General features: G+C 37.6%; 1 protein-coding gene across 3 annotated transcripts in view; it reads left to right on the forward strand.

Moving 5' to 3' along the window:
• Positions 1-22,172, forward strand: part of Pli (E3 ubiquitin-protein ligase pellino) — a 221,366-nt gene that overhangs the window by 52,251 nt on the left and 146,943 nt on the right. The window contains exon 1 of one of the 3 annotated variants that reach the window (XM_081730256.1): positions 4,458-4,729. The exons of the other annotated variants lie outside the window; for them this stretch is intronic. Coding sequence (XP_081586382.1) covers positions 4,719-4,729 — 11 coding nt within the window. The 5' untranslated portion in view covers positions 4,458-4,718. Of the gene's footprint in view, positions 1-4,457; positions 4,730-22,172 lie in introns of those variants that run through there. 3 annotated transcript variants of the gene reach the window in all.

A 22,172-nucleotide genomic window follows, 5' to 3' on the forward strand; every position in this document is an offset into this window, starting at 1 on the left:
GAACCCTGGAATGGAAAATGAGTTAATTTTTAAAATCATAACCTACTTTATTAATAGTAACTAAAGTATAAGTTGTATGATAAAGACACAATTCTTTTCGCCCGAGATTTTGACGATTCCCGACACGGAAATTTTCGGGCAGCTCCAAAAACTGTCAAATACGGACAATTTCCTATTCCATGCTTTGTACGACACGGACACGGACCCAAAAATACAAACTGTCCGTACAAAATATGAACATATGGTAACCCTATTTAGTATATGTCAATCGGAGACGGATTCATACTACAAAAAGATATCATAATGTAACAAAACTTGTAGAATTTACTCTCCATGACGCACTGAAAAGTATTCTTTAATTTTTTTTCCCTGTATAGCGGGAGTAGAAGGCAAAGGCGCAGATTTTTCTCTGTAAATTTGGGGGGCCCATTCAGATGCAGAAGGTATATATATATATATATATGAAGATTTTAAGACAAATTGCACTCAAATTATGCCAAATATTGTACATTCAGAAATACAATAGGGGGACCACATGAGCTTCGGGGGGCCCCGGGCCCCCTCGGTTCCCCCAGGATAGGCGCCATTGGTAGAAGGGGCATATTCCCACATTTCATGCCATGGTTCAACTCTTGGATGTAGCATAGGAGTAGGACGATTGGAACTACCATGCGGGACCAGTAGTTATTCGGCCCACAATTAAAAACTTAATAATAAACTTACTATATATGTACCATACAAGGGTATCAGGGGACATAATCCATAAAATTTCTACAAATATAACAACCGTAGGAGTATTTTCTACATGAAGGAATATCCTCCCCTACGCCCGCCAAATAGGAAAATAATATTTTTCAGAGCGTCATGGAGAGTAAATTCTGTAATTTTTGTTCCATACGGATAAATGTAATGTGGTATCCCCCCTATCACCTTGTGTTTATAAGTTAAACCGGAGAGCTATCGTAGACAGAAGATGCACAAATGATTCACTAACGATTGATTCCAGTTTAGCGCCAATCGGCGGTGCTGGGAGGTACCACTTAAACAACCTCCAAATTAATTGTTGAATACCTTAAAATTGCTATGTGCAGAAAGGCCAGTCGCTTAGACAGCCTCCAAATTAATTCTTGAATACCTTAAAATTGCTGTGTGCAGAAACGCCAGTTTTGCATGCACAAAAATTTGACATTATTGGTGAAATTCGGGACAGATGGGGGAGCGGGTGTCTGAAGGAACATAAACTACGAGCGTTGTATTATCATGGAGTTTACTAGGAACTTTATTCGGTAGACCTATCTGAGTACTGGAATGAACTTGTGTAAACTTTCACTTTTGGGGCACTGTGCTTAGTGCTAGAGCACTGACAATGGTCTGAAGAGTCATGGGTTCGCAGCAAATCATGTAAGATGATGTACAGCATTATTATTTTGTTTTTCTCATCTTTGTCCCGTTCACCCAAATCTTCCATAATCTTTAATTTTCTCTGTTAGGCTAGGGAAATAATTATGGAAAGTTAAATTTAGTGGCGGCTCTTGAAATATGTCACAAAAGCTTCAGGAAGCTGTGTACAAGAATTAGTACATGTCGTAAGCTTTCTTCCCTTAGATTGTACACATTAAATTAAGCGATGTGATTCACTTAAGAACCGTCACTAGGTAAACTAAAGATTTCACTTAATTTTTATGATAAAATTTGATTTGATTATTTGCTAGTTGGAACACGTCGTGAAAGATCGGGAGCACAGAATTCCTGATTTTTTCAACGATCCTGATTTTTGGAACATTTGTCACTCGTAAGTTTTATTCATTTTGTTTTTTGAAGGGCTTAGTTTCCAGATAATACAACATAATTTTCTTGCTGATTCAGTAACTAGTAACGTGAGACAGTTGAGGAGCTACATAAATTAAGAGTCTGCGAATTTCAAAAGACTGACGATGGGAATCAATGAGCTGACTACACATCAGTGTTTTGAAAGCTCTTTTTTTCTGTAAATTGAACACATTTCGTTCCTCGATTTCTAAAGAAGATCGACTTCGTTCCATTACTTTACTCTCAAAGTTGTAAATAATCTTCAGAGTAGTAAAAGTGTAAATCTAAATTAGTACTTATTGCTATTGTGCTGCCAAAATGTCTTGAGCCGTGGCAAAAATGCGAACTAAAGCTCATACCGTCGAACATCTACGTGTTGAGCCAATAAGGTTTCAGCTGTTGCTAAGCGAGAGAGTCTTAGCAAAAGGAAGTGGAATTCCTTCAGCTGATAGCAGCGCCTGGAACAGAAGACTAGGTGTCAAGTCATTGTGGTATATCTATAGTATTGCTCACGGAAGAGAAATAAGGTTGTCTCGTCTCGTGTAGCTTTTCTAGTTGTTTCTCGTCTCGCTTTGTAAATTTAAAATGTTTGCCGCGATTTCTTTTCATAATTTCTTGTAGAAGTTACCAGAATCATTCCGCGTCATACACGAGAGGTCCACGAAGGGTTGTGATATAGCAATATTTAAACCATATTGTGATTGGACTATACTCTGTAAGGTTTTGTTTATCTTTAAACGTTGATAGATTGATCTTCATAGTGTTCGCACAATCACGTTATTAATTTATTTGAGCTCCCTCGTTGTTAAGCGATTAGCGTACACGTCTTTGACGAGGGAAACCCGAGTTCGATTCCCAGCAGGAGCTCATGTGGTTTGGATCCCACGTTAGGCTGTAGGCCCACTGTCATATGGTTTTGCTGCTGAAAGGTGCGCTAAACTTTAAAAACCAAATCATCAGTATTTGAGGTCTTAGGTGAACTAATATTGTCCACGATACTCGAGAATTTTTTTTTTTTTTTATTATTATTATTTCATCTTGAAAACTAGACGATAATTGCCATATCTCCCGTCTCGGATTTGAAAATGTACTTTTTGTCTCGTTTTCAAGGCGAGACGAGAAAGTTTTCGTCTTGCGGGTACAGAGAGATGTAAAAATCATCATCAGTATCAAAATGACCATATTTTAGTTAAGAGTCTTCATCCCGGCGAAATTAAAATACCGCTAATTTTACAGTAATTATGTGATATCTTCAAATAGATAAAAGATAATTGAAATATGGAACAAGAGCGCCCTAGACAATATTATTTCGCGCGAGGTACCGTTATCACAAGTCACCTAGTGGCTTTCCGTTTTCAGCTGTTTGGAAACGCGAAAATAAATGCCGATTTTCAAAATGGCTCGAAATCGAAAGCAGATAAGTGAGTCGTGATAACGGTTTCTCATGTAAAATAATATTGTCTAGGGCGCTCTTGTTCCACATTTCGATTATCTTTTATCTATTTGAAGATGCCACATAATTACTGTAAAATTAGCGGTATTTTAATTTCACCGGGATGAACACTCTTAAGTATTTTCTGAATGCTCTGACTCTTTGACACTAGCGGAAGTGTGCCCTCACTGCTGTTATGTTGACTGTAACAGCAAGTTCTTTATACATGGGGTCCCGGGTTCGATTCCCAATGAGAAAGCATTGAACGGGTTACGGTTTTAAGCTTAAATTGTAGGCCCACGTTTCATATAACAAACAAACAAAACTATCAGAAGTCAAAGCCCCTTATATCACAGGGATAATGAATTGGCGTGTACAAGTGATTATCTGCAAAATCAAACCATAATTACACAATTTTTTTATACACCGTATTCCTAATTCTAATTTTTAAACCATCCCCATTCTCCAGCTATTACTTCCCAGTTTGTTGTAACCGTTTTTGAACCACAGAAGAAGTGAACTGGCTACCCTACCGCACCCTTATACCGCTAAGTAGGCGGGTGAATGATTATGAAATAATTGGTGTTGTGCTAATGTGGAAGAAAACAAGAATCTCAAGAAAAATCACGGAAACTATTATGTTCACCACAAATACACATGACTTGGGATCAAATCAGGGACCCCTCGCAAAAAAAAAAAAAAAAAAAAAACACTGTGTTGAAAGTATTGTTTTGAATAGCATAGGCTAGGGATGGCCAATTCTGGAATTTTTATTTTCCCGAATCCGGAAAGTAAAATCGGAGGAAAAGTAAAGATTTCGAAAAAAAATCGGTAATTGTGAAACATTTCGGAGTTTTTCCGAAATCCAAAAAGTGAAATTTCGGAGAATCCGAATAATTTTGACCATCCCTAGCATATGTCTACTAAGATAGACATGTATTGCAGATCATGTTTTTATATTGGAAAATTATTTTTTACTATATAGGCCTACCTATTACTTGTAAAGTACAAACTAATACTTTCTGTAAGTTGGACAGTTTCCAATGTAAGAGATGGTGGCCAACTTAGACAAGTTTTACTGTAAGAAAACAAACCGCTAAGTGCAAGTCACATTTCCAGGTTTCAAGTTGTTTCTATCTTGACTAACAGATGGCACGCACGTCTGTCGTGCCTTCCCTTCTGGAAGCTTGAAAAACGGTGTGGCGCTGCTCGGTTTACTTCCATTGTGTTCTGTTGGGGGAAGATAAATCACTATTCCGTATTCACCAACGAACACACAGTGCTGGCAGTGATAATACAGTGAGTGCGTGAGGTTGTGTTTGGATTTCTTGATCGTAATGGAACGAGCTAGTAATTACAATAAATTGTGGCTATTGTACATAAGTTGACGTTCTAAAGTGTATATATCTTGGACATTTTTTTTATTAGTATTGAAAAAGTAAGAACTGACTAATGTGTTTATGATTTGGAGATCACGATGGTGATCAAGTAAGTATTATTATTTTGTTTTAAATCTGCTTAATGTTCACGTAAATTTAGAAAATCTGAAGATCAAAGCGCAAGTTATAAAATAGATTATTTGCATTGACAGTCTATGGCAATTAAATATTAGTTTATGAGTATTTAAAATATTGTTTATGCGGGATTCTTGTACTTCAATCTTCCTTGGTAGAATTTGTCTAGTTCAGTTATGGAAACTGTCTTAACTTGCACTAAAACTGGACCAGGTGAGAAATTTCATAATCTGCATCCTTAAGGTATAAAGGTGCGCTGGTCCGAGTGGCCAGCACGTGGGCCTGGGTTCGATTCTCGGTGAGAGACCATTACAAAATTTGAAGGCATTACGATAATTTGTTTTCCACCTAAAATGTCTATGCTACATAATGGAGTATAGGGGCACTTAAACATACAAAAGTATACTGTGGTTAGGTTATCGTATAATGCTTATAGAGAAGTGTGATTTACTTTACTTGAGCAGACGGTTCTACCAAATTTTGACACGTTCCTTAGCTTTGTATTCATTTTAGCGGAGCATGGAATAAATGAGGAGCTCCATTACTACTTGCAGATTTACTTCAGGAGGGCTCAGTATAAATACAGTGTAGACGTATGGCATAAAAACTAGTGCTTAAAACACGTATCAACTTGTGCTAGATTGCCACTAAAATGCACGAATGCTGTCTGACCGATTCAGGGTAAGGGTGCAGCAGGGGGCCGGAGGAACAACAAGAGGATGCGTTCCTAGGGAGCAGGCACGTCAGCGACGGGTGTATACGCATGAACGAGGATAGTGGAAGAATCACTCAAAGTTCATTTCAGTATGCTGTGAACTGACAATGAGTACTTGTATTTACTTTCTCATTCCTTCTCGAAAAATATTTAATATCTTATTTCACCTATAGATTTTCTATTTGGTAGATACGTCTGCTCGAGAGAACCCATTATTTTTATAAACTAACATATCTATGATACTCTGAACATATTGAAGGAATACATAATTCTTTTAAATGAATTAACGGGTTAACTTTACTCGCTCCAGCTGTGCATTGATAAGTAGTACCGCTTTAAAAGGATCCAGTAGAGTAGGGTAGGATACAGTAAAATAAGGTAGCGATAAGAAGGGTTAATTTCAGGTCGGGTTAGCTTAGGGAAATTTTGACCCATTTCATTAATTTCTCGTCTTTATGTAAGGACACCAGGTGGAGCGGGCATTGTAAAAATCCGTAGACCACTATAAGAGAAACAGCACTTTCGAACCCTGTATGCATTTGTCTCCGGCTCAGTTTCGAATATAGTTAAGGCTCAGTTACCCGTACGCCGTCGGTACCCTATCCCTGTGTGATATTTGCGTGTCTCTACTTCACAATGTAACTGATCACATCTCTTTGCACAAAGAATATAAACTAAATGGGAAATTCGTTAGAAAATCCAGGGACGAGTTTTGCCAAAGAGCGGTCGATTTGTGGTCATATGTATGCTGGGCTATTCTCAGTGCATGAAAAGTGTTGCATAGAAGCAGGGCCGTATATACGCATTTGCCATGGCCCGGGGCGGCAGATTTTCTCGGACCAGTTCTTCTCAAACCTCCCCCCCTTCCCCCTCATAGTGAGAAAATTTCAGAAATTTATTATACATGCGCATGTGAATATGACGTGGACCTTCATGAATAAATGTGACAAGTAACCAATTGAGGAGTTTGATGTAGTAAGGGCGTAAGCGATTTTACGCCCTTTTTGCATCAAAGCCATAAGTAGCTTTTACCATGCTTGTTAAGCCTCCTGTCAAAATTTAAACTCAATTTGTCAAAATGTTACACATTACATTGTTTATATATATGCATTACTTAAATTTTCAACATCGTTTTTCTCCAAATGCATATTTCAGATTCACGCCCTTATTGCATCAAACTCCTCAGTTATCTGTTCGGCTAGAAAGAGGTCATTAACATTTTAATTATGAATTAATAGTCATTATTTCTCGTTTTCTATTGTTGACAACGTGTTCTTCTGTTGTGGATTAACGTCTAGAATTGCGTATAGTTTTTAAAGATTTTTACCCAGCTGTCAGCGCAAGTAATTCGACTGTTTCGTTGTTGACACCCGTAATATTACTCATGCTTCACAGAACTTACCAACCAATATCACAAATTTTCTACACTATTCATTGATTTCGGTGGTTGGGTGGCAATTTTATAATGACCTGGCCAGGGACGGCAGAAATGTTAAATACGGGTCTGGGTATAAATATTTTGCTGTTTAAATGTAACAAACAGCACTAACCTTATAATATTCACCATCTGAGCCTATGTGAGTATTTTTCCATATAGATCTATTTTTTAGATGCACTTGATATATTATTTTTAAAAAGAATATATATATATATAATATGTCATTTTATTAATTAAATTGAGCAATATTTGTTGTATCGGAAGTTACTGTATTCGAGTTCACTCGTGCGGACGGTTTTACCCAAATAGAAAATTTATAGGTAAAATACAGTGTGAGAGACAGATGTATATGAGATCTCATAGATATATATGAAATTGTACACTCATGTCTAAATGATCGTCGCATATTTATAACTGTCTACGTGTAAGAATATAATTTGATGATGATGTTGTAGGGCACTTTTAATACTGATACTATGTGTATCATCGGGAAATGTATACTTGTGGTAAATTTCATAGAGAAAGAATTATAAATACGAAAATTAGAATGAGTAGAACAAAATGTGGCTAAATGGAGAAGAAAGTTTTATTTTCGATTTATTGTTCTTATTTACTGTCTTTTGACATGAAATTTGCCACATACATGTCTTTGCCGATTATGCACATACTAATTTGGACATGAGTGTACATTACTCCTGTATCTCATACTGTCTGATGAAGCCAGAATTAGTTGGCAAAACTGTCATAAGTATTTAATTTTTGATGTAAAAATATATTATTTTACTCAGTAAATAATAACTTTGTATTTAAAAACATGTTTTTTTAAACTGTTTCTTTAGCATGAAATATCTTAGAGCTGCTACGATTTGTAAAGGCACGTGGAGTTCTTTGCTTAAGTTTTTTTATCAACCACTTTTTTTGTGTAAAAATAATTTGCTTTATTTATTCAGATTACATATCTGTAGAAATAAGTTTGTTTGGCCTTAACGTCTTTGTGCAACAAATGGTTATGAAGGACTACCCTACAGCTATAATAGCGTTGCCAGATCTTTACATTGATGCTCTAAGTTTTAAGTTTTTCTCGCACATTCTCCCACTTCACTTGCGGTATTACTTCTCTGGTAGCTATATGTTAAGTTTTTAACATATAGATGGATAATAATCTAACTTAGTGTTGTTTGAAAGAATATAAGTTTATGTTGAGTCAATAACACTGTTAACCTTCTGGTATCACAGAATATATCTAACAGTGCCCCCCCTGCTGATATTTGCATGTTGTAAAATTTGTGTGTTAGTTTAAAAATTACAATGGTATATCAAAATAAATGGTCCACCCTGTGTATACGTAAAATGCCGAGACTTTGTGATTACTGACTGTAAGAAGAGCTTTTGGAATGCTTCGTATCCCAAGATTTACATATCTAGTAACAGGCCACATGATGTGTAGGTTGTCAGAGGATTTGTCTGTAATCAGTGAAATTAATTTTTCTAGCCGTGAAATGGTTGTTCTCGTGTACTCGCGTCCTTGGAGCGCAAAGGTTCTATGTCTAATTTTAGAAATTTTACAAGAGAGCAAAAATAATGGACACAGGATATAGGACAAATGGGATAGATCAATATTTCATCCATTATTTCTTGTAAATAATAACGACTTCGTATGCTTTCTTATCGCCATGTGAAAGAGCTCATCATGCGCCATCTATAAGTATAAGAATCTCAATTTCGAAAAAAGTTGCACATATAACCTTTGTACTCTAAGGACGTGAATTGTACAGGGCGTTTCAAGGTGAATATCGGGTCTTAAGTGTTTGTAGTATTCATTACAATTAACGTACAATTATAAATAGTACATGAAATGACAGAACAACTGAGTTTTGTACGCACATATGCACTCTTTCCTCTGTCTGTCTTTAGAAAGCGATCCAAGGGCGCCCCTGTTGTGCTTTCCAGGGGGGGGGGGCAAGTATAAGCGACGTTTCAAAAATAGTTTCAAACTTTTCTGTAATTAATGTAAAAATTGTATTGGATTTTCGATATTCTGAAGTACAATTTCCTCTAGGGGAAAAGCGCCCCACCTTGACCCCTGGTGGGCGCCCTCGCTAGTAGCAAAGATGGCTACTAGTGTGCAGAAAGCTCTTTGTTTTACATTTTGCAAAGACTGAATCAGTAGTTACAGTGCAACTATTTATGTGGAGGATTTTAAGGAGACGCTTGCAATTACGTTCTTTTCGTTTGCAGTAGTTACAAGCTCTAAAGCTTACAGACTACGGTTTACGTGCCAACTTTGCAAATGAAATGTTGCTGAATGACAATGAAGATTTTCTGAATCGTGTCATCTTCAGTGATGAATCGACATTTCACGTAAGTGGCGATGTAAACACTAATAATGTTCGCATCTGGGGATCACCAGATACCCACGAGATGGTACAGTTGCAACGAGATTTTCCTAAATTAAATGGGCCGTATTCAGTTCATTTTCGCGTTTGATTAGCGTCATACTAAGCACGCGTGACTAGTGCATGATACATATGTTAGTCGAACTCGTTCGTACGACGCTAGTCACGATATCAGAACGACTCTGAATACGACCGAACGTGTTTTCTGCCATATTCCGGAGGATAGTTAATGGACCGTTCTCACCTATCGACTCGATGTGTGCCCTGTGCCGAATGGTGCTCACATTGAACACTTGTAGCGAAAAATCTTTAGGCCTTATTCAGAGTCGTTTTGACGTAATATTAGCGTCATACTAAAGGCGTGTCTACTGCAAGAAACATGTTAGTTTAACTCTTTAGTATCGCACTAATCACACATCAGAACGACTCTGCATAAGGTAGAGACCGGCCCGGCCCGCGGGCCGACACTGATTTCTCTTCAGGTCGGGACGGGCTGGGGCCGATCAATTGCAATTCTTTAATAATTATTGATTTTCGTTAAACGATAATTGGAGTAAAGCCAAACGTTGAAGAAGTGTGTCCGTGAAAAATGTTACAAAGAATGCAATAGCTATTTACAGCTTGTGTTGCTTAGCGGCTCCCTTTCACTATAGAGGATTGCAGGCATTATGCGGTAAATTGAGCTCTGACCTTGACCTTCACTGAACCCAAAATATGACAAGAAGCGGTGGGAAAGTTTTGCCTGTCGCTAAACAATATTGCCATCTTCACTTTATGCTAAAAATCAATTAAGTTAGATTTTTGTTACAGGGAATGGAGTTCTTGTTCTCTTGATGACAGGCAAAGTTCTAGGAGGCAATGGTACCATTTGGAAGGCAAGCGTTAGGTTGTGAACCAAAGTTTAGAAAATGTTTCTGAGGGTTAGGTCAAATTTAGTACTAAATTTTGAGAAATATTCGGGCTCGAGCTAATTTAAAAAAAAAATGTCGGGCCAAAAACTTTTAAAATTTATCGGGCCGGGCTTGGGCCAAGGATTTTGAAAAACTTATCGGGCCGGGCTCGGGCCGAAAATCTCCAAAACTTTTCGGGCCCGAGCTGGGCCGGGCCTAGATACGTTCGGGCTGGATTGGGCTCGGGCCGAAACATTCGGCCCGTGCAGGTCTCTTGCATAAGGCCCTTTGAGTTACTCTTTCATTTGATGTATTATTTATAATTATACGGTAAATGTAATAAATACTACAAAGCCCTAAAACCCTGATATTCAGTTTGAAGCACCTTGTAAAATTGTGTATCTTTACCGGCTGCTTTGTAGAGTTAACCTTCAGTCGAACAGGGGAAGAAGTTTTCTTTTAGTAACATCATTGGTATACCTTGTCAGCAATATTGAAAGTAAATAAAATTACGTTAGAAACTGTTTCGTGAGGCAAGTACATAAGTGCATTTGCCGAAATAGGCCTACGTGTCGAGAATTCATGTTCTTATGAATGTCCAATAAACAGTTAATATACAATATGGTAATATCCGGTTCAAACATAGGCGGAGCTATGGGGGGGAGGGCATTGCCCCCCAACTTTTTAACAAAAAATAAAAAATGCCACTTACAAGATCCTTCAATTCTCATTTGTATTTACCATGCCCCCCCCCCCCCAGGAGGCAATTTCTACCTCCGCCCATGGGTTCAGAGTTATGAACTTATTATTAAGAGAAGGTTGGGTAATTTCTTGGTGAATTTATTTTTGAATTTTACATTTCTTAATGCTGATTTCTTGGAATTTTGACGTGCGGAATATGGCAGCCATGAGGTTAAATTGTTTGTCATTATCAGTAATAGCACATGTATAAAATGGTTACATTTTTTACGTGCTTTCTAAAGATACTTTGTCGATTAGGTGTATTGAGTAACTGTTTTCCTTGTTGACATTTGATTTTCAAATATGTGTGTGTTTGATATTTTTTTCCTGTTCGATAATTTTTTTTTTTTTTAACACAGCTCTATAAATCACTAATAATGTTTGCAGTTAATATCTCTCATTAAAGAATATTTTTTATTACTTCAGCTATTGTTCTCTCACTTGGTGAAATAGTATATTACCAATACTTTTCTTTTTTGTAATTTCCGAATGAGACGGTCATGGTTAATGGATTGCAGGAAATGTTGAAGGTTACAAGGAGAATTAGTTTTTGTTTTGTTTCTCTGCACTAATAGGTTTTCACATTCGGAATGTATAATACGCAAGATATGTCTTTTTTTCTCTACTGTTGTGATTATTTATATGTTGTAACTGTTTTATAAGCATAGCGTATTACATGACTGATGTAGTCGGTCGTGTAGAGAACACAATCTGACGAAGTGAAGTGGATAAGCGATTTCCAGTCAATTTGTTGCAACTTATTAAGGATCCCGAGAATCGATTGGTCTGTTACAATACAAATCAGATAGGATAATAGGCTTTAGAAGCCTAGAGTGTACGCGTCCACTGAACTTGTTCTTATATTTGTCTGGAAACGTGTTGGCTGTGCGAGGCTGATACTGGCCTTTATCTCATAATGGTCATTGAACGTTTCTTCTACATTTTCCCTTTACTCTCGGTCAGGGGTGGACTGGCCATAATCAAGTACCGGCCCGATGGCCGCTGCGCCCTCTTCACATCAGTGCCTTTGCGCCCTCCTCGGGAGGGGCTAAGACCCGTCTTAGCCTCGGGAAGTCGCACAGTTTCCTCTCTGAACACAATTAAAAAAAAACAAACAAACAAAGCTACATAATTATTTTATAAATTCGCTAGCCCTTGGCCAGCTAGGGCTCAACCCCAAGACCACGGTATTTGCTCGGCCTGCGGCCTCGCTCTTTCTGTTTTCGGCGTGGGAATGATATTAATGATATTAGATTTACCCCTAAATATATAGATTTGACTCTAATATCGGTCATTTTGGACGATTTTTACATATCACCAGTACCAACCCCACGCTCCGCCCCAAAGTACTTGCTCGGCCTGCGGCCTCGCTCTTTCTGTTTTTGGCTTTGGGAATGTCATTATAATGATCTTAGGGACCCTGAAATTTATAGATTTGACTCTAATATCGGTCACTTTGGATGATTTTTTATATATCAACCCTCCCACTCCCACTGCTCCGCCCCCAGGTCCCGTCTTTACTCGGCCTACGGCCTTGCCCTTTCTGTTTTAGGCTTTGGTGGTACCATTATTGATCTCAGCGACTTCGAAATATATTGATTTGACTCTAATCTCGGTCATTTTGGATCATTTTTACGTCTCTCCCCCCACTCCCGCCGTTAGAGGCGCTAGTGGCGTTACATAAAAATAGAGATGCAAGGGCTCGGAAAAAAACCGGCTTTTTTGGAAAAAAACTCGGTTTTTTCTGCTTTGCTTTTTTGCTTCGGAAATTTTGGGCTTTTTTCAAAATACTGCTTTAAATTGATAAAACAGACTTTGTATCGCTTCTCTATAACACAAAAAATCATTTAATTAGTGGTTGATGCTGATAATAATATAAAACATCGAAAATAAACTATGAATTTCGAAAAAATATTTCAAACAATTTTTCTTCAACATATTTACATTATGAATTCCACAGGATTAACCAATGTATATAATAAGAATTTTTTAACCTCCTATATACAAAAGTAAGCAGAATTGGCAAGAACCGTGGTTGTTTTTGAAAATGCCAAAAACCCGTTTTTTGGGGGATGTTTAAACCAGGCTTTTTTGACTTAGATTTTTTGCTTTATGTATTTATATTACATATTCACAGAAATAGCCTAAGTTTGTTTCGCCTTGATGTTATTATGCAACAGCGGGGTTATGCCGGAAGAACTCCCATAAGCTTAAAGAAGTGTGGTCAGTAAATTTCTTAAGTTGAGAATCTCCCGCCCTAGCCATTGGGAAAATCCCGTCATTACTTGAAATGTAAGACAATAACGGGAAAATCCTGTTATTGCTTTGCATGTAAAATTTAAAGGTCAACGTACCATAATCAGTACGCTAAAACTGAGGTATTAAATTACAAATTTAGTACCGGTACGTAGATATCATTGAAAGTCCAATCCAAGCTAATGTTGGAAGCTACGTAGGCAATCGATAAATTTTGCCAATTTCTATCAATACATTTAAGCAATATTGGCTTCTTTATAAAACAACGCGCATTTAGGCATGTAGAAATATACAATTTGGTTTGTTTCGTATATTTAGGCTTAACATCCTTACGAAATACCGAGGTTATCAAGGAGAAGACTTTCGCTTAAACTGACATCCGAACCGCTACTTGGGTTACGCATGAAAGAAGGATTGTGGTTCGACCGAGAATTGAACATGGGACACCTTGATTAAAAGGTAAAAGGGAAATAAAACTATCGCAGGTGGTTTGATATCTGGAAACGTTACCATGAAGTTCACACGATTCGCATTTTTCATTCTTTTTATTTTTGTGGTTTAAACCAGTTATTAAAAAAAAAAAAAAGTTGGTGTAAATCAGCCAACCCTAAAAGTAAACACTTCTTTTTAAAGAATACACAAATAACTAGCAAAAGTATGTAGTATTTTTACTTCAAAATATTCCATACCCTCTTTTTGAAACAAAATAAAATTAAAATAAAACATAAGAGAAATACTTAGATTTATATGATACACTTAAAGACTGCACATCTAGAGCTTTTGGTTCTGTATATTCTTGAAATTCTACAGTTAAGTTTTATAGAACCACCATCACAGTTTACCCAATTCTCAAGTTTTCTGAATTTTTAACAAGAGGGATTCAACATATCATTACGGAACTCCCCCCCCTCCCAAAAAAAAGACTACGGAATATATTTAAGTTAAGCTAAATACAACTGCACAACAAACATGACTGAGTGATTAGCTTTTGCGCTTCTATCGGGAAGTCCGGGATTCAAACAGCATTCGACCATTCTGTCAAAGCTTTTCTCGTCCCATCTGTGAATGTAGAAATAGTGCGTGTACTGTGAGTTGGGCGACTTCCTTTTTTATTGTTTTTAAATCATTATTATTACTAATTACCAGCAGTGACGGTTTTGCGAAGGTTAGGGGGGCGATCTTTCGGACTGAAGCCCGTTCCCCAAAGTTACGGAATGTCTGCAACAAACGAAATATCTATTATTTATGCCTTTACTCATAAACTTTAAGCTCCCGTCAAATAAAAATTACGAATGTTTAAAAAGAACTAAACATTAGTAAGAAACCCTTCCCAAAATACTTTTCTAAATCCACCACTGATTCTCAGTATAAAATGATTTTTAAAGTTGTATCCGGAAAATTATTGCTAAACATATAAACGAAACGAAATATTAGTTATGCCTGTACTCATAAACTTCAAGCACTTCCCAAATAAAATTAGGACTTTTTAGGAAACGAAACAATCAGAAAAAACCCTCCTAAAGTACTTTTCTAAATCCGCTACTGATTATTTGTATAAATTGGTATTCAAGGTTGTGTCCGGAAAATTATTGCTAAATCACTTCACAGCTACAGTATAACAGAAATGTGGAAGTACGGTTTGACATATATTGAAAAACGTACGCTTTGACGGATAAATAGAAAAACGGGCAAGTTCATTTAACTTTTGCGCTAGAAGCTAGAGTACTAAAAGCTCTTAGAAATGAAACACGGATGACAAACTAGAAAAGAAAAAAGATGTCGATAACTCAAAAGTTAAAATAAAGTTAAATAGCCTCTAAAATTACCCTCAAATACTACATTCTTCATGTTAGCTTTAATTCGTAAAACATGTGCTCCATCCATCTTGATGGTGAATTTCAGAGCGAAATATCACATTCAGGTCATGGAATTCTTATCTAACTATAGAATATACTATAAGAAAGCTATTTAGATAGAAAAATCATGAAGTTGAAAAAAGCCAAAATTTCCAAAATTCTCGTTTTTTCCCCAAAAAAGCCGGCTTTTTATGTGAAAAAAACCATCGATTCAAAAAAAGCCGGCTTTTTTGCATCTCTACATAAAAACAAGACTCCGTTCAAGACTTACAGATGAACATCTGGAATCATTGTTCTTGATGAACCCAGAAAGAGACATTCTGACCAAAATAGACAATAATCTTATTATTGACAAAATGTGTGAGAAAAGCAAGGAGATGCGAAGGCTTCTTCAAGCATAAAGCAGTGATTTTACTTTCTTTTTCCAGTTTTGTTTTTGAATTTCTTTTTTCGCTAGGTAGGTATATAATTCTAAATTTACTTTTGTTAATTTGTAGTAAATGTTTCATGTATACTTTTTATCAACGGTTTTAAAAATAGATAAAAAAAAAAATAAGTTAATGTTATGATGAACATAGCTTTAAAAAGACAGAAGTATGAAAAATAGCATAAGCCCCAAACTTAACTTAAATCTCCAGTTATAATTAGGCTGTTAACAAATGTAGCCGAAGAATTTAAACAACTGGTGTGATTTTTGTAGTCTCAGTTAAAGTGTGCAGATTTATATAGGCCTAATATACGAGGCGTGTTTTTTAAGTAAGGCCGTTTGAACATAAGTACACAACGAAAGGTTATTTCAAAAAAGTAAATGTATTTCCAGAAAATACATACTTTACTCCATTTTTCGACATAGTTGCCAAGTTTGTTCAAACACTTATCATACCTCTCAACCAATTTCAAAATACCCTCTTCATAAAAACTTGCCGCCTGCTCCGATAACCAAGAATTCACTGCCGTTTTCACATCGTCGTCATCATTGTAACGGTTGCCACTGAGGTGTTGTTTGAGGTGGAGGAACAGATGGTAATCGCTCGGCGCAAGATCAGGACTGTAGGGTGGGTGGTCTAAAACTTCCCAGCCAAAACTGTCCAACAAATCGCGGGTATGACCTGCAGTGTGAGGTCTTGCATTGTCATGGAGAAGAACAATGCCCTTTGTCAGCATGCCGCGTCGTTTGTTTTGAATCGCTCTGCGTAGCTTTCACAGAGTTTGGCAGTATGCTTCTGCGTTGATAGTGGTTCCTCGTTGCATGAAGTCGACCAACAAAACACCATGCCTATCCCAAAACACCGACGCCATGATTTTGCGCTGGGACAGAGTCTGTTTGGCCTTCACCTTTACAGGCGAGTGTGTGTGTCTCCATTCCATGCTCTGTTGCTTCGATTCGGATGTTTTGTCTCCAGTTACGATCTGACTCAAGAAGCCGTCACCTTCTTCGTGATAACGAGTCAAGAACTTCATAGCACACTCAAATCTTTGGTTTTTGTGGTCCTCTTTAGGAGTTTCAGGACCTAACGGGAGCACAGTTTCCTAAACTTTAGGTGTTCAGAAACAATTTTGTAAACCACTGATCTCGACACGTTAGGAAATTCGTTTGAGAGACCTGTTATTGTGAAGCGCCTGTTCTCACGAACCCTCGCTTCAACTGAAATCACTAAATTGTCTGTAATCGAAGAAGGGCGACCGGAGCGATCCTCATCATGGACATTGTCACGGCCATTTTTGAATTCTCGTACCCACTTACGCACTTTGCTTGCACTCATAACAGTATCACCGTACACTTCGCAAATCTGTCGATGAATTTCTGCAGCAGACAGGTTACTTGCTGACAAAAACCGTATCACTGAGCGAATCTCACACGCGGCGGGCGACTTGATAGTCTTAAACATTGTGAAAGCACAGAACACAACCGTACAGGTCAGCTACAGAGCTGAAACAGAGCACAGTTGTTCCCGAGGCATGCCGGTACACGACACACGCGCTAGTTGCGGTATGCGTGCGAACTACTAGTGTCTACAACAAAACGGACCTTACTTTAAAAAACGCCTCGTATTTAGTACTCAAAGTCTCTTTGTTTGTTTATGAAAATATTGAATTTGTATAATTCTATCGTGATTAACTGCAATAGCTACTTAATCTTTTGTTGTTTTTTGTGTACTAATTTTCCGGGGGAAGCCCCCCGGCACTTTCTTTTATTAGGAGGGGGTATTACATACAAGCGAAAGCCTCGGATGGACGGCGCCCTTCCAGAGTATGTGACCGCGCCCTTTTTACATAGCCAGTCCACCCCTGCTCTCGGTGTCTGTAATGCCGTGGTCCCATCGCCCAGTTCTTTGGAACTTCAATACCACTGGTCTTCCAGGCTGTAAGTTGGGTTGGGGATGGGAAGATATCATCCTTCTAGTAAAACCCCGACTGCGGATGGTGATCTAGATCACTAATCTGCTGTAGGGGATTGATGTTCTTGTATAGTGCCTCGGATGAAGCCGGCCTGATTTTCTATTGTGGTCAGCAAAGATTTATGGACTCTGATTTGGTTTATGGGCGGGATTTCCATTTTTATTTATTTTGACCTGGTAGTGGTTCTTAAATTCGATTTTGGTTGTCTTCGGGTATTGTGACGACAGTGAGAAGCTTGTTGGTGCGTAGCGATACTAGATGGAGTGATGCCCTGAGAGGGAAAGCTTAAAATGCGGCTTGTTGGACCTCCAAAGAGCCTGACCATGATCTGGTGGGGCAGTGGTCTCTTTAAAAGTACCCGCTGTGTGAACGTTGTGGTGGACAAACACCGTGCTCTGGGTTCTCCCGTTTCCTCCCACTTTCTTCATTCCATCATTTCACTCATCTCTCATCATCACCGTCTCCTTTAGCCTAACCGGCATAACCGTGGGACGTAAAACTTAAAGATTTCATTTAATTTTTTCCTTAAAAGTACCTATCAGTCGAGGATAAAAGTGGCGCTGGCTTCTCGAACATTGGGTCTGGAATCATCGCTCAGCTTCCTGACAACGATTGTGGGTAGTATTTGCCCGCCTCGTTGATCATCCAGAACGATGACAGGGCAGTGGATGCTATTATGATTATTTTCACTCCATGACACAAAGTTAACCCCTTAATAGTCTCACACCTTCTGATTTAGAGAAAGCGAACGAGGAAACGATCGGTTAACACGTCCCACGATATTTGATTGTTAAAGATGCATAGGAAGAAACTGATAGTAGTTCATGTATCCTTAGAGTTTTGTAGCATATTGTCACTGGAACATTTCCACCGAGGTATATTCGCAAACTTAAAAATGAACTCTTCTTAGACAGTAAATGACGTCGAAACTATTGCTCAAATGCATCACATTGGGCACAGTCCCAATACTAGTTAAAGCATATCATCAACTGAATATCAGCAAATGCATTATTACTTGTTTTAACCTTCGGAGGATCAGAAACTAAGGTTACAAGGCCGATATTTCTAGAGTTTCGACTGGAAGAGAGTGCGGTAATTTCAATACATGGAGTTGGCAACTGTGCAGTTTCAGCCACCCACGACTCTACTTATGTAAACACAAATGGCGACTTGTTCGGAAAACTAGTCTCGCGAAGAAGTCCGCTCAGTTATTCGATTTCTGTGGGTTGAAACACGTAACTGCGGCTGAAATTTGCCGGCATCTGGTAGGGTTTACGATCAGGCTGTAATGTCTCATCAGTATGTCACAGAATGGTGTGGTAGTTTGTGGCTGGTACAGGAAACGTCACCGACGAGAAGCGCAGCCCGGAAGATCACAACGCTGTTAAAGCAGTTTCGCTGGGACCACCCTCCCTGCAGCCCGGACCTCGCTCCAAGCGACTTTCACGTGTTCCCGCACTTGAAGGAGCATATAGGAGGACGTCGCTTCGCATCGGACGAGGAGGAGAAACACTTTGTGACAACGTGACTGGACATGCAAAGACATGATTTTTACCAGAAGGGAATATTCGACCTTATCTACAATACGACAACTGCCTCAATCGATACGAAGACTGTTAAAAAATAACTTACTGTATGTAGTATCTATTTATTGACTGTATTGTTTGTATGAAATAATACGCGTTTCACCGCAGGCTTTGTAACATTTCCGATCATTCCTCATGTTAAAATTGCTTAAATTTGATTAATATAATTTGATTAATATTAGGATTATTAATATAATAAAATTCAGTTCAAGGGAAAAAATGTAAATGGATTTAAGAAGAAATCGGTAAAGTTGAACCATTAACATTTTAGTTCATTTCAAAGAAAACAAAAGAAGTAATTCTGTATGTAAATTAGTGGACTTCAAAACAAGATGGCGTAGATAAACCGTAAGCTTTTTCTAACAGGGTCTGGCGACGCCACTGGATTTATTTTACTGATCTCCATATGGTAGATAACATTGATTGTGTTATTCAGTTGTATGAACGTTAGGGTCAGTGTTTTGTATCTGACATTCATGGCGGATTCACTGATGGGTAACGTTGCTGAATTTCGATTTATTTATTTTTTTCCCCTGTGATTGGTAGCCACTGTAAGTAATCTACCTGGCAACGCTGCTGTATTGTCTGTGTTCACTAGGTCTTGGCGAGTTCATGAACTTGCACGATAACCGGCGGCAAGTTCTTGTTCAGCGTGTTGAAAAAGAGACTTTCCTGTTTCGGCAGTGGAGATCGTTGGCATCATTTCTGCGGAAGACGAGAGGAAAAATAAAGTTGTTGTTTCCAGAGATAAATATCTGGTTCTTATACTTCTTCCATCTTTATGAAGCGCAATACTGTTTCATCTTTACAGTAGATTGCCGGATACTTTCATTTTTATCTTTTTGTGTTTCAGTCCAGAGTCCAAGACCAGCTACTGAATAACGCATAATTAGGAAATAAGCGTATTGTGTTTAACTTGATAATAAATTCGCAGATTTGCTTTTTATGATTCTTGTATAAAATAACTGACAAATTCTGACCAAAGCATATATTAACTAATAAATAATAGCGTTACAGTTTCGGCAAATTAATGTGTCTGATGAAGGCAAAGTTAATTTGCCGAAACTGTAACGCTATTATTTATTAGTTAATATATGCTTTGGTCAGAATTTGTCTGTTATTTTATACAAGAGTTCCAAAGCTAGAATGAGTGGTATTATGATTCTTAAGCAAAATATGGGGCGTTACATGATATGCCCCAGCCATATTCTTACGACCCTGGATAAGTTACTACCTTTTTATTTGTCTGTTATTTATTTATTTATTTATTTATTTACTAAAAGCTGAAGTACCGGGCGTTACCATGGAATTAATCTAACTAATTACGGTTTCACGAAATTTGCCCAGGAAACTTATTTATAGTCATACTAATTATCTATCTATATATATAAAAGAGAACGTACAAATCCTTTGTCCGCTCATCACGCTAATACGGCTGAACCAATTTCTTTTATTTTTGGGGGGTTATTAGGATTTGGACCCTAGATGGTTTTTATCATATCACTTTAATTTTCAATTACCAGTGTCTTGAGATAATTGACCATTCAGGTGTCCATTACGTACAAACCCTTTGTTAGTTCATCATAGGTATAAAAATAAACGTATTTATATGCAACCCGCATGACCGTGTCACTCGGCGGGTTAACATAAATGACAGGCGTTATAATGGTTTTTATCATATCACTTGAAAGCGAAAAAGTAAAAATTATCTAAGTAACAAAGTTTATTGCGTTCGGGGGTGACCGCAGCGAAGCGGGGCGGGTTAACATAAATGACAGGCGATATAATGTTAACATTTACTGCAATCTTCTATGGTTTTTATCATATCACTTGAAAGCGAAAAAGTAAAAATTATCTAAGTAACAAAGTTTATTGCGTTCCGGGGTGACCGCAGCGAAGCGGGGTGAACGCTGCTAGTGCCTTTTAAAGTAATATGTGTTAAGGATATTAAATAATACTTGCAACAGAGTAGATACTTCCAAATATCTAGGATCAATATTAACAGACCAAAATCATATTCACGAAGAAATTAAATTAAGTTAAATTTTTGAGTTTTACGTCCCACAGTTATGCCGGCTAGGCTAAAGGAGACGGTGATGATAAGAAATGAATGAAATGTTGGAATGAAGAAAGAGGGAGGAAACGGGAGAACCCCAAGGAAACTCACCCACACGGTGTTTGTCCACCACAAAGTTCACATGGCGCGAGCTGGGATCGAACCAGGGGTCCCATGCACCAGAGGTGAACGCTCTACCACTGAGCCATCGCGGCTTCATACGGAGAAACTAAACGTCGACAAAAATCAGCGAATTCGTATTACTGTCGAGTTCAAACCAGGGTGGAAAAAATTATGATTTTTTTAAAAATTATTTTTGTTGATTTTTTTTTATTTAAATCGATTATTTTGGATTTAAATCAAATCTTTCTCCTCGTATAATACAAGTCGCGAACTGAAGAAAAAGCATTAGGAATTGGTATTAAATGCTAATTATGCCATTTAAGTGAAAGTATTGGGGTTGAATTTTGAATTATCCCCACTCGTTAACCTATATCAATCCCAAACAATGTTTCTTAACCCTTTTAAATTATGGCTCTTTTTAAAGGTAAATTATAGACTTTGTCAAGCAGCTACAGCATCATCCCTATTTATCCTAGGATCATGGTACATACATCACTCTCTTTAGGATAGAACAGCTTTTGAAATGGTAAGATTCACATTTCGCTATCATGTTCCTGAAGCGGGAAATTTTGAGTAATCGCATTTTTTTTTTTACTTTTTTTTTAAAAATTGATCTCTTCTGGATTTCCTTATGTTAACACACAGATCTAAAAATCAACTAAGAAATACTAAGGGGTGTACTAAATGTGTGTACAAAATTTCAAGCTTCTATCTTGAGTAGTAAGGGTGAGGAAACTATTTAACAATGAGCTAAGAACATTCCCACAATGTCCCAGATGACCCGGATGTAATATAAAAATTTCCTCAGACATTTCTATTTATCCTAGTATCATGATTTGTACATTATTCTCTTCAGAATAAAACAAATGTTCAAACGGTATCCTTCAAATGTCTCCATCATGTATCTGGGACGGGTAAATCACGAAATAAGGAATTTTCTGTTAATATATATATATATAT

Source organism: Thermobia domestica, chromosome 11 (assembly GCF_964235325.1).
Source record: "Thermobia domestica chromosome 11, izTheDome1.hap1.1, whole genome shotgun sequence".
Classification (NCBI taxonomy): Eukaryota; Metazoa; Arthropoda; class Insecta; order Zygentoma; family Lepismatidae; genus Thermobia; species Thermobia domestica.